This window comes from Watersipora subatra, chromosome 7 (assembly GCF_963576615.1).
Source record: "Watersipora subatra chromosome 7, tzWatSuba1.1, whole genome shotgun sequence".
In the NCBI taxonomy this organism is placed as follows: Eukaryota; Metazoa; Bryozoa; class Gymnolaemata; order Cheilostomatida; family Watersiporidae; genus Watersipora; species Watersipora subatra.
Window position 1 is genome coordinate 37,813,192 of NC_088714.1, and position 14,346 is coordinate 37,827,537.

General features: G+C 38.0%; 1 protein-coding gene across 3 annotated transcripts in view; it reads right to left on the reverse strand.

Annotated features, from left to right (window-relative positions):
* The window catches only part of LOC137399268 (uncharacterized), a 62,123-nt gene that overhangs the window by 32,066 nt on the left and 15,711 nt on the right, over window positions 1-14,346 (reverse strand). For 2 of the 3 annotated variants that reach the window (XM_068085304.1, XM_068085305.1), the window contains 3 exons: window positions 9,645-9,919; window positions 1,856-2,066; window positions 640-693 (listed from right to left, as the gene is read on the reverse strand). In XM_068085304.1, coding sequence (XP_067941405.1) covers window positions 640-693; window positions 1,856-2,066; window positions 9,645-9,919 — 540 coding nt within the window. Of the gene's footprint in view, window positions 1-639; window positions 694-1,851; window positions 2,067-9,644; window positions 9,920-14,346 lie in introns of all 3 variants that reach the window. The other variant, XM_068085306.1, reaches the window with a different exon arrangement.

Here is a 14,346-nt window from a genome sequence, read left to right on the forward strand (position 1 = left end):
CAAATTTATGCTAAATAAATATTAAATATTTTTAATATGCAATATTTTTAAATATGTCAACTTATATTATATGTAGTACAGTAGCTTCAGTAGTCCAATAGCTTTAGTAACAGCAGGCGGTTCTATTGTGTATGGCTGAAAGATGCTCTCTAAATCATTTATGATCCATCACTTACCTCTGGAAGATCCTTTATACAAATATTAAAAACGATTTAAATATTTGTATAAATTATCTTCCAGAAGTAAGTGATGGATCATAAATGAGTTAGAGAGCATATTTCAACCATACATGATAGAACCACCTGCTGCTGCTAGACTACTGAAGCTACTGGACGACTGAAGCTACTGGACAACTGAAGTTACTGGACTACTGAAGCTACTGTACTACTGAAGCTACTGGACTACTGAAGCTACTGGACTACTGAAGCTACTGGACTACTGAAGCTACTGGACTACTGAAGTTACTGGACTACTGAAACTACTGGACTGCTGAAGCTACTGGACTACTGAGGCTACTAGACTACTGAAGCTACTGGACTACTGAAGCTACTGGACTACTGAAGCTACTGGACTACTGAAGCTGCTGGACTACTGAAGTTACTGGACTACTGGAGCTACTGTACTACTGAAGTTACTAACCGAGCAGCTGCTGGTCAGACAGTGTGGAGTTGAAACTTCCCCTGCTGTTAGCATCTGTAAGAGCAGCGATGTTTACATTTAACGATAGATATAGTAAGGGTTTACTATATCTATGCATTGAACCGAAAAAATATTTGCATATAACAGCCATGATGGTCACAGAAGAGAGAAACATTAAAAAATTCTGTGCTTTCAAATATTCATAGAAGCTCTCAGTTCAAATGCATAGAGTTGCCTTGAATACAATAATTATAAAGGCCTTCATACCTACGTATATTTATTTACAGTTGTGTACTAGGCTAAAAGGATTGATATGTACTATTGTCAAACAAATATAAATTATTCGAATATTTGTGATAACTTTTCTTTAAAATAATGCATTTTCTCTATTTACAGCTGTATACTACATTATAAAGCACCCAAGAACTGTGACAAGGGACTCAATTCTGAAAACATGTACGTATGTTGTAATGTAGTGACCAGGAGTTTTCAATTTTGCCGTTACTACATTCAATTTCAATATATGCTAGAAACCTTTGTACCAGATACTATCCCATTCATACAAGCTCAAAGTTCTTCATCAAATACACTCACTGTATTATTTTATCCCTGGATTACCAACGCTTTGCATTAATATCCTTGTAATATTGTTCAGCAGTTTGACTTGATGTGGCTAGATTACCCACCAAGAGTACTGATGAGCTGGTATCAGTCATCACTCTCCAACTCGCAATGTACGATGTCTTTGATAACAAGAGCGATTTGCCGAATTAGACTGGGGATTCCAACCGTATTCTCACTTTGAATATTATGTAACTAATTTACTCTCGGCAAAATAAATGTTATTTATTACCAGCTATTGAGTATCAAACTGTATTTTCTAGTAAACTAATGGTGTTCATTGTATAAATAAATATACGTTTTTGTGCGAGGATAACAAATATAAGCAGATGGACTCGCTATTATATAAATTGCAAAGTGATTGGACATTACGGGCGATTTGCTGGTAATTTTTAATGCTTTGTTTTTCACACCATACGATCTTTATCTTTTACACCCTATGATATTTATCTTTCACACCATACGATATTTATCTTTTACACTATACGATATTTATCTTTCACACCAACCATATGATCTTTATATTTTACATCATATGATCTTTATCTTTCACACCATATGATATTCATCTTTTATACCATGCAATCTGACCTACCTGTATTTTTCTGTCTTTTTTTGAGAAAATCAGCAATGTGCTGCCAGCTACTAGGCTCCCTCGGGGTTACACCAGAAGAGCCGGTAGCAATGCCTGATGAAAGGTCACATAACTTCTCATGAGTGCACTTACAGGGCAGCGCTGATGGAGATATCACGAGTGGCTCCAGCATTGACAATTCACACATTTTATACTGCGCTGGCTTGGAGCCCTGCAACAAAACATTGCAGTCTAGATTCAGCCTACATTGTTTCGATATTCTTCAAATATCAGCGATAGAGAAAACTTTGCTACAGTCGACAACCCAGGGGAGTACTGCCAAGAAACCCAATGTAGGCAGTTGATGAGCTCATGTGTGAGGCACTGTAATGGCAGAAAGCTGTACACAGAAAACAACTCCAAGTTTATGGATACTCATATGACTAAATGAATCCTTAAAGATGTGACTGCGTCAAATTTTAGTTTATTTTAACAGAAAGGATCGATTAGTTTCTATCAATTGAGATGTTGTTTGCTTTAGGCCATCTCATCGTCAAAATAATTGACGATTGAAATCGACAAAAATTTATCGAGGTAAAAACGCTCAGAAAAAAATATATGCCCAAACTTGCCCAAAATGATGTATATAGTAGTGCTGGGCACGGGTAGTAATACTCGTTGAACTCGCGGGTTTATCTTCTCTCGAGTATCGGGTAATAGAGATTTCGGGTATTCCGGTCCTTCGGGTTCGGGTTTTGACTTTCGAGTTCGGGTTTTGGTACACGGATCCGTCGGGTAGTGTAAACAAAAACTCGGTCTATTGCACCCTGCGCTCTTAGTCTGGGGCCACAGGGCATTTCTGTGTCATTCTGCTAATGAGGCACGACAATGGGGTATAACAAGTCTTTAATTTAATAGATAGAATAAAGCATCTCATACCTTACTTACCATACCTACCGGAGATATTGTAGTCAAGCAGTGATTACTTGTCATTAAAAGGTGAGTAGAAATACTTACATCAAATTTTATTTGCGCAATTAGCCAAAACGGCTTCGTAAACAAATCTATGCCTTTTTTAATACGGCGCGTGTTTGCTTTCACCGATAACACATAGGTCCTTAGTCTGTTTCCGTTATCGCCTTGTTAGAAACTGCAATCAGCGTTGGTAGTAGCAGTGAAAATTTAATAACTCTGTTTAAATTGATTACCACAGCTAGCTATTATGGATTGCATAATTCATTATAACCCAGTTTTGCTAAGCCAACAAGCCTTACTAACGGAAAAAGCCGATAATGTTAAGTTTTTATGAGATTTGGAGCACCATCTACAAAAAATCAGAGAGGTCCATAGAACATGCTCAAGTATTAAGCTACCATAGACCCTATCTTCTGCCACCTGTTAACACGAAAATTCCCTGTGGCCCAGACTATCGTGACTGTTTAACAATCCGCCTGTTAACGCTGCGAGTACGAATGCCAGTCGATAAAAACTGTGAAAAATGATAAATAAATTGAAAAAAAATATAATTGCTTTGTAAATTTGAAGATATATCTGTTTAGAAAATTTAAACATAAGATCCATATAAACAAACCCGATACCCGAAAAACCCGTAGGCAAAGAAATACCCGAGCCTAGCACTACTAGCTACCCGATACTCGAAAAACCCGAACAGAAGGGGCGGGTTTAAACTCGTTGACCAAGAAGTACTCGTGCCCAGCACTAGTATATAGTGAAACAGCCTGTCTCTATCTGTCGTATTCACATCGGCTATTGCGATAAAAGTCTAGTCTTACGCGGCTTTGTTGGCATATATTTTATCTTGTATTTGCTCATGACTGCTAGAATAAAAGTTTAAATCTAGCTATGAATACATTATTATCAATATCTCAAATGCCTCAAATAATCGAAATTAAAAATTTGTCATATTAGTTTCCTCTAAATGCTGTGTAAACATCTGAGTAGCGACTACGATTCTGCCAGTCTACGGTAATTACATGCCCAGGGCTGATACTCCCCCCTAAAAGGCCCATTAGGTTCGGCCCAAAATCACGTTTTAGGGGGGTTTTCAGACCATGGGGCACTGTCAGTGAATTTGCTACTTTAGGGGGGGGGGGGGTGTTTCCACAACCAAGCCAGTAAAAGGGACCATGCTCATTAATGCTTTATTCAGCCAAAGTAATACCGGAAATTTCACCGAAAATCCAGTCTTCATTTTAATGTAGATTGCTGCTGCTTGCCTGCTGACGGGAAAGGAAGGTAAAAGAGACAGTCAACACTGCATTATCTTAGCAACTCTTTAGCAATATACTCAGAATGAATAATATAATTATTTTATTGATATTCATTATGTTTTCCTTTGTAAATTAAAATGATATTCTGATGGTTGATGTTTGGAATAAGTTTTATTAACCCTTTTGCAGGCATAGCGACATTTTGCCGTTTTGCGATACTGATGTTAGTGGGCAGAGCGAATACTATGTCGCCACACGAACGGTTTTTATAAATAGATTTATGGTTAGCTGATTGCCTTTTTGGTTTAATTTTTTACCAATAGTAAACTAAAATATATTGGTCTCTGTTAACAACAAAAAATAATCCGTTTGCAGAAGAAAAAACGATCCTTTTTTCCAATACTAAACAAACGATTTAATATTTATTTAAATAAAAACGTATTTAAATAAAATTGTGAATTTTGTTTGTAGCTTGTTTCTGCCTTATTAATGCATGTATCATATTAGATGTTTAGCAGGGCGTGGAACCTGGGTGCCCTCTAGGGAACTCCCAGTGTTTAGGGGGTGTATTTCAAATTGACCAACCAGGTGATTGGGGGTACAATATCCAAATTCAAATTGACCAACCAGGTGATTGGGGGTACAATATCCAGGTTTGGGCCTATCCAAGTGGGTGTTTCTTTCAGAGTATCAGCCCTGGGATTACATGTAGGTCGTCGAGTTAACTTTTTTCATCGCGGCTTCTGTATTAGCGGAGTTCTCAGTTGCTACCCACACCGGAAACTAGTTACTAATTCAAATAAGCAAGCCACATCTTTGTAAAGAATATGTTCGAATATATGGCAAAACCAACTGCATCCCTAAAGAAGTCATGTATACTTAACGTTATCTAATCATTATTAGTATCAACTTGTAGAAAAAACTTTACTGGCCACATTTGATTAGTTGATTCAAGTACCAAACAGATGGTTTTATGAGTTGACCAAAATAGTGAACTCAAAACAACTTCAATTTCTTTGAAATCAGTTAACCCATTGATTCTGGCTTGGCTTGCTGCCTGTTGGAAATCGACAATGACTTGCATCTTAGCGATGCATGCTTGAGTCGATCAGTATGGTAGAGAAGAGGTGACCCAGTTCTCAGTATCGACCACTTCTGTAACTCTCAGAATAATCTGAAGAGATGCCTTTGTAACACGTCCAGTCTGACAGAGCCGGGTAGCCATTTCGCTTGCCCAATGTGCGAAGGACAGAGGTGGATCTTTAACGTGCCCATGTTGTCAGTGTGGTACACGTGTGGTTGACAGTCAAAGACGCTACCACTAGGCCACCCTGACCGACATTTTTCGGAATTTTTTAATACCATCTCCAAGTTATGCATTGAGAATATAAAAGAACCCTAATTAAAACAATCGGCTAGCCATACTGAATTCTACTGGCCTACGGCTAAACAGGCCAAATTTAAAGTAAGTTGTCTGCCGGCAGCGAATTGCCAAAACACTTAAGGTCTAGAGCAACCATAGCAGTTTTATACAGAACAAGGCGTGAGTTGCTGCATTCTCAAAGCATGAAGCGGCACCAAGGGTGCATTAAGTCTTGCCACATACAAGATGGAGATGCGTGCAGCAGGCTCATGAATAATGAGACCCATCCGTGCAAGAGAATTATATTGATCTGTTTGTCAGCTAGTGCAGCAGTAGGGCTATCAGCAGCGCTACTACCATAGTAGAAGGTTGCCCATGCAATAGACCAATCAATGAGATATCAACTACTGAATCACGAATGCAGCTGATTAAAGGAATAGCTGCTGCTACTAAGTGACTCATACCCAGAATCGAAAAATAATTGTAGGAATACTTCTCCTTCTCTTCATCACAAGCCCTCTGACTAATCTATATGACAATGAAGTAGCTGTTTATAAGTATCTAGCTAACAGTAACATGTGTTGACAGCTAGGATAACTAGGGTAACTGTAATCTGTGTTGACAGCTAGGGCCATCTAGCTAACAGTAATCCGTGTTGCTAACTAGGGCTATCTAGCTAACAGTAATATGTGTTGACAGCTAGGACCATACAGCTAACAGTAATCTGTGTTGCTAGCTAGGGCTATCTAGCTAACAGGCTAATGATGACCATTTCAAGGGAGTGCTGTTACATGTAAGAAGCAAGGAAGATATTGAACTACCCTAGGACACTTATATTTCGCTAGTATTTAGTTTCTGAGTAGTATACAGAGTAAAATTCCGCTGCAACTTAATTTCGCAGCTCTGATGAGGGCGAAAATATAGTGATGTGAAAATAAATGCAGTGGAACAAACATAATTAGATTCCTCAGGTTCGGTTCACCGATAAAAATTTTTTTCAATTTGAGACTAGTTTGTAATTGTGAACCGCAGGTAGAATTGTGTGGACAAGATCGATAATCCATTTGTTTCTCGGACTATCAATACTATCAATACTAAACTGTTGCATCGACTAAAGTCATGATATATTCTACCATGGAGTGAGAGTTGTATACATCGACTAAAGTCATTATATATTCTACCATGGAGTGAGAGTTGTATACATCGACTGAAGTCATGAGATCTATTCTACCATGGAGTGAGAGTTGTATACAACGACTAAAGTCATGATATATATTCTACCATGGAGTGAGAGTTGTATACAACGACTGAAGTCATGAGATCTATTCTAACATGGAGTGAGAGTTATATACATCGACTGAAGTCATGAGATCTATTCTACCATGGAGTGAGAGTTGTATACATCGACTAAAATCATGATATATATTCTACCATGGAGTGGGAGTTGTATACATCGACTAAAATCATGAGATCTATTCTACCATGGAGTGAGAGTTATATACATCGACTGAAGTCATGAGATCTATTCTACCATGGAGTGAGAGTTATATACATCGACTAAAGTCATGAGATCTATTCTACCATGGAGTGAGAGTTATATACATCGACTAAAGTCATGATATATATTCTACCATGGAGTGAGAGTTATATACATCGACTAAAGTCATGATATATATTCTACCATGGAGTGAGAGTTTGTAGCGTAGTTCACATCTTATTAGTTATGTTTCATTTTTACATTTTGCCCTCCTCAGTGTGGCATCGCTCTGTATCTGATGTATAAGTCATATAATCTTCTAATGTATTCTAAACATGAATATTTACTGCTAGAGGTTTGGTTGGACACGTATATACATGAAAATACAGCCGCCGCTCGCTGGTGTGAGTAACAAAGAAGTTATTGGGGAATAAAGTAGTAGGTGTGTGTGTCAAAGGTTAACTAGCCTGGGAGCAGAGAGACCAGTATACCAATCCACTTCTTTCACCCAAGCTTAAAATTCTTAGTCAGTCGCATCGATATTCAAAATTAGTTGCCTCTGAAACTTTGAATTTTACATAAAGTCGTTAAAAAATACCAAACCAAATAATCTTTTGACCATTTGTGATGATTGCCTCAGCTTTACAAGCTGTTGTCAATCTACTATTGATATAGATAAGGTAATAACTTTCATGCAATAGCTGCGGCTGTTCAAAATATTTAGAAAAGCAGGAAACTACTGACAGCTAGTTCTTTCACATTTTATCAGCCAAACATACTGGGATGATTGAGTCGAAAGAGACATACACTGTGCGCCATAAATGGTCTGAGAATGGTCATAAATACTCAAGCAATGGTCTGACATCACCGCTCCTACTAGAACAAGTGGAGCACAATCGATGACCTATGATGAATGCTTCCTTCTAGCTACATGTATGCTGAAGCGAGAGTCCGTAGGAATAGTTAGAGGCAATGATTAATCAAGCGTGATTTCTCATGGACAATAGAAGTGGGCTGTTCCCTAATTCAAGTTCTATCTAAACTCTGAAGGCAGGCTCACACTATATCGCCGAATCTCGTATCTCGCCGTTGAGGCCACAATACTTCGAGGATCGCCGATGATAGCCATGTTCACACTATCACAAACCCATCCACGTTTGGATCAGGAAATACTGAGTGATGTAGTGTTATCATTTCTCTTTTTTAAATTTTTGCAAAGAAACCTCGTTGTTTTCACAGGCTTGAATCAAAAACCGGTCCCGCAGCAACTATCATAAACGGATATGAATAAATCATGCTATCCGCAACCGTGAATTACCACCGTCGAAATGGGTCGCGATTGAAAGGCGGTTGTCGACGCTCGGCAAAAGTTTGACAGCTGCAAACTTTCTCGGCGTGTCCGCGATGCTCCGTCGATGCCATCGGTTCACATTTCACATAATCGACGATGAACGCCCAAAAGAAAACGCTGACTAAATTAGTCAGCGTTAAATGGCGATATAGTGTGAACCAGCCTTAAGAATTTCGGCTAATCAAAGCTGGTTGAGAGTAAATCTAAATAAATTGTAGATGAAGTCTGTAGATGGCGGTGATAGTGATGAGTGATTAGCTAATGAAGTCTCCATTCTTGTCTTATTTGGGTCAGAAACGATTAACACGGTCTTCAGCTTTCAATGAGGATGACATCAGAGTTGGGCAAATCAAGATTTCAACATTTAGATTTCAGAACACATCATAAGGTCATTGAAAACTTGTCCAATGGAGAAGCTCCAGTTAAAATGAAATCTTTGACTTCTAAATAAAATGTTACATTTGCCGGTAATAAATCAGAGTTGTTAAGCACACTACTTACCATTGTAATCAACTGGTGTTAAACACTACGTACAATTGTAATCAACTTGTGTGTACAGAAACGTTCACATTAATAAGAGCTAATAAATAGAAATCACTGGTCTTACTTCTTTGCGTTTCTTATAGATTTTTACTTTTTCTCTGATCTCGATGCAAATACTGTAAAATTTCTATCTGAATGTCATGGCGCTGTTATTTTCAACCCTTCCTTGTAGGGGCCCCCACTAAAGGTGGTCTTTAAATAGAGGGTGGCGCTGTTTTTTTAACTAGCTCAACAGTATGCTTGGGAAGATAAATTTAACCCTTTTACAGGCAGAGTGATGTTAATGTCACCTATCTAAGTTAATTGAAGCATAGTGAGACGGAGTGAAGCGGAGTGAGACAGAGTGAAGCAGAGTGAGACGGAGTGAAACAGAGTGAGACGGAGTGAAGCAGAGTGAGACGGAGTGAAACAGAGTGAGACGGAGTGAAGCGGAGTGAGACAGAGTGAAGCGGAGTGAGACAGAGTGAAGCAGAGTGAGACGGAGTGAGACAGAGTGAAGCAAAGTGAAACAGAGTGAAGCGGAGTGAGACGAAGTGAAGCAGAGTGAGACGGAGTGAATTGGAGTGAGACGGAGTGAAGAAGAGTGAAGCAAAGTGAAACAGAGTGAAGCGGAGTGAGACGAAGTGAAGCAGAGTGAGACGGAGTGAATTGGAGTGAGACGGAGTGAAGAAGAGTGAGACAGAGTGAAGCAGAGTGAGACAGAGTGAAGAAGAGTGAGACGGAGTGAAACAGAGTGAAGCAAAGTGAGACAGAGTGAGACGGAGTGAGACAGAGTGAAGCGGAGTGAGACGGAGTGAAGCAGAGTGAAATAGGGCTAGCGTCCCTACAAATACTCTTATCCATACCTGAAATAATATGACCTGCTGGTCAGTACTATGCCGCCTCTGACAATGGCTGCAGGTGCGCACTGAGCTTGTGCGGCTAGACACGCCTGGTGTACAGAATGATGGCTGTTCAAAGATCTCTTTCCACCATTTGTGCTTATCCATGTTCTCCTTGTCAATACGCAGAAAGGGCAAATCTGGTAAATCAAATTTGGCATTGCAGACCTGTCTGTTGGCTTTAGAGTTGGTCTCATTCAATGCGTCATCAAGTAGATCATTGATATTCTTGGCAAGATCTACAACATTATAGCATGCGAGTAGTTGTTATGACAACGCATGTTGAAAGAAAAAATTAAAATAGGAATTCCTGAGACAAAACTGAAAGGGTTCAATTGTTACCTTAAAATGAAATTTTGCAAAAAAAGATATTTGAAGAGAATGTGAAATAATCTCTAATATAAAACTAAGAATAGTGCACTTAAAATGTAAAAACGTTTTTTTCAAGTATATAGGCTACTAACACTATTCTCAGTGACACTATAAAAAAGGGTTGCTCTTTGTATTTCTATAAAAGACTAGATGAATTCCCGGCATTGCCCGGGTAATAAAAGTCTGCACAGAAAATTTATCTTTATTTAACATATAACAACATTTACCATTCTAACAATCCAACTTCATATCATGAGAAAAGTGTTGTGTACAGTTTAAATAAATTAAGAAGAAAATAAAACAACTGTAGACCTATAGGTTTTCAAACTTTACTAAATAAGTGTAACTTTTAAACTTCATATCAAGAAGAAAATTTTTTGTGCAGGTCAAATAAATTAGGAAACTAAACAAATATAAAAATGTTTAAATGTGAAATAATTAGCAAGTAATTAAGTCTGTTTTACTACGATTACTATTAAAGCTGATTCGGTAATACTACAATTAACACGAACTGAAAACACAAAATAAAAATTCTGAATACGTTGAATTAATAATAACAAAGAGTATATTGAAGTGTGTATAAAAAAGATTACTGTTCCACCAGAAGCTATCCATAAAAATCTGAATACGACTATAGTGGTACCTCTAGATACCGGTACTAATGTAAAGATGGAATGTTGGACTGTCTTTGTCTGACCGAACGGTGAGAGAATGTAGAGAATGTAATGCTATTTCTACTCGAGATAATACAATTGTTCGCGTAAAAAGGGTTGACCCTGACTGCGTTGTAGCAATTGAACCTTACAAAAAACCGGAAACTCACGAAAATTCGAAAAAGCTTTGCCTTTCATAGAGTTAATAGAAATTCAATTAATACGTCATTTAGCGCGCGCAATCGAGAAAAGGGTGTATAGAGTATATAGTAAAAGCTATTAACCGTAAGAGCTTTGGTAGTCTCGTGGATAGAGAATTGGATTGCAAACCTGCAGTTGCAATCTTTGTGAGTTCGCTCGAGTCCAGCAGAATTTTAATATCCAAGATTTTAATGGCTATAGCCGGACAGACAGATATCCGAACAGACGACGACGAAAAACTTTGAGAAATATATATTATATATATAGATTAGCTGCTTGTAATAAAAATAAGGTTGCGTGAGCCAATGATAAGAATAGGCCATAACATCATTTGAGATTTTATTCGGTGAGATGCCGAGACACAAAGAAAAGACTGTAGCGTTGAGTGATGCTATTCGCGTTTCATTGTTTTAGTGGATTGAAACCCTTCGTGGTTGTGTTTCAACAACTTGAACACATTTGGGGTGTTGTATAAGATAGATGTGTATGTTGATTGATGATGTCATGAAAAGTGTCTCATTACTTCACAACCTCTCAGACTAAAAACAAATACGTTGGATTTATAAAATAAAACCGGGAACTTCACAGATTGAATCCAAATCAAAGCCAAAGTTCATTCCATAACAAATTAATTCGTACCACAGATATCAGTTGATCATATCAGATGATTTAACATTTGTGGCTAAAGTAAAAACCATTTGAGTTGTACATTCTGACTTGAGACATTAATGACCTCTTTTGAGAGATTACAAAGCCTTAAACATTTTAGCAAGATTAAAACAAGAGATTAACAAGCCTTAAGACCTGAGGCCTTAAACGCCTGAGGCCTTAAATGCCTGAAGCCTTAAGACCTGAAGCCTTAAGACCTGAAGCCTTAAGACCTGAGGCCTTAAATGCCTGAGGCCTACTGTAATGAGGGCAACCGCAAGCAGCTGTCTTCCTACAATACTTGAAAAAAAGTTTAAATGAATGGACAGTTATGTCTTTCACACAACAGTGGGAGAGGATGGGAGGTATGCTGCTCATACGATGTATGACTTCCTGCGAGGCTATTGATCTTAGAGTGCTATGGAAGTGGTGCTTATTAACCCGATTAAACAACAGACAAGAAATACTAGTAGTTTTGCCACTCAACTAGCAGCGCAGTTGGCAGCATTGACGGCAGCATGGGCTGTTACTGGCCGTTGAAAGCAGATAGATGCACGAAAGATTTAGAAAGAGTTCTACCTTGCTTTTGCTAATCACAAACTAACTAACATATTAACAAAATGTTTTTTACGCCGCAAAAGATTTTAAATCTTTTGTGCTTTCACTGAATATTGTTGTAAAACAACAATTAAAAAATACTTCAGCTAAGGGTCCTTTTGAAATCCTTAAGCATACCCTAGAAGAATAAACATGACAAAATTTCAAAAAAATATTTATTATGGAATAGGGTATTCAATAAGCAATCATTTAGCCCGAAGGGTACCAATAAATTTAAAGTTATCTTCTATATAGCGCTTTCAGCAATATGTGATTGACAGGGTCATTGCTCTATCGATGATCCTCGAATGCATTCAATGAAGCATTTTTAACATTTACCAGATACTTATATAAGGTACATTTTTAGTTAACGTGACCTTGATACAGTAAAATATTGATAAGGCCACATACTATGGTTTTTGACGGTGTACCACCACACATCTGCTTATCCACTCACTTTCAATGAACACTGTCCAGCTCAATTATTAAGCGCCCTGGTCTACTTCCATCAAGGCAAAAACTACAGTAATTTCCTTTAAATAATGAGTAGTTTATGGTTGAAATCTGAATGTCTATCCCTGCATATGCATGCGTGGGGAATGTAAAGGCGTGGTCACACGAGCACCGAACCGACGTAGGTTCGGTTCGGAGGCTGGTTTGGTTCGTGGCACATGTCACACAGCCACCGAAGTAACTTCGCTTCTTAGATACCATACGTATAGAGACAAGACACGGTTTCATTAGTAGTTTTTATGTATTTGAGTTAAATATTTCTATTGTAAACAAAAAACTTTGAGGAACAATTATAAATTATTATTACACAGCAGATTTATCAGAAGATCGTTCAGCTGCTCAAAATAAATCACTCGATACAAAGATTTTGCTAACCCTTCCCATCAACATAATTATATTTTTTTATTAACATATGAATGTTTTTCTATGCTGAGTACATAACAAACAAAAACAGTCATTATCATAGTACTGTGGTTTTACATAAATAAATCAGTCAACGATACTTCATCAGGATGAATATGACACATTACTTATATTCCACACGAAAGAAAATCACAACCATTCCCTTACATTTATGCAAAACTTAAGTGCAACATCTTACATTTATGCAACCCAATCACAAGTCCGGGTGAACCTTGTCGTAAATTGCTTCATGTTGTTTATTTAACGAAATAAAAGTATCGCCCCATTTCTTTTTTAACTTTACTCACACGCGCGTAAGGAGAAATGTGACGCGTGCTCGCTAGAATTCTAGAATTTTAACCAGCCAATAAGAGCAAAGGTTCGGCACGAAATTTCGAGCAGTACCGAAATAGTTCGTTTCGGCTAGAAATGTCTTCGGCCGAACTTTTTACAGCTGAGAGCGACGTCGTTTTGCGTCATTTAGTTCGGTTCGGTGCTCGTGTGACCACGCCTTAAGAGCGTCCTACAATTATTCAAGTCACTGGGTTACCTCACAAGTGCAAATATATTGAGAAATCAAGATTGCTGTCTTTGGGGATGCTGCCTAGGAGTAGGAAACTGATTAGGGAAAGTGGATGAGGTAAACAAAAATGGATACTCAGTGCTTAGAAGTCAGAATCAGTTAATTATAGCTAGAGGCTGTCAGTTGTTGGGCTGTTACAACAGGTTTCTACCCGGGTGCTGTTACAACAGCACCAGGGTAGAAAGACAGATAAAAGGACGGTGAGCAAGACTGAGAAAGACGCCTCACTCTAATGGCTATAATAACACTCACAAGCTATAGGAAAAGTCAAGCGCTTAGTGTGGGCTATGACAAGAATACTGCGCAGCCAGCGCCTGATCAATAAAGTAAGATTTTACAGATGGAGGGCAGAGAGTGCTGCCAACTGATGTCAATAAACATGACTAGAAAGCCTCAAGCGCCTTTCCATGAAGCACTCAAGTTTTGTAAACAACTTTCTATATATCTTTTTGTTTTGAATCTTTCATTTTTCTGGTAGTAGAAAAGAAATAATTAAATTTTCATATTACACTCTTATGTGCTAACATGTATACATGGAAAATATTAACCAAAGCATGTCTTTGTACACAGAAATTTTCAAAAAACACACTTTATGTCACATTTCATTGTTACCTCATTGCCAAACGAATTTAGAAGGCTTTATGACAACCAAATATGATTCATGAGAAGGCTGACCTATCATATATACATACATATC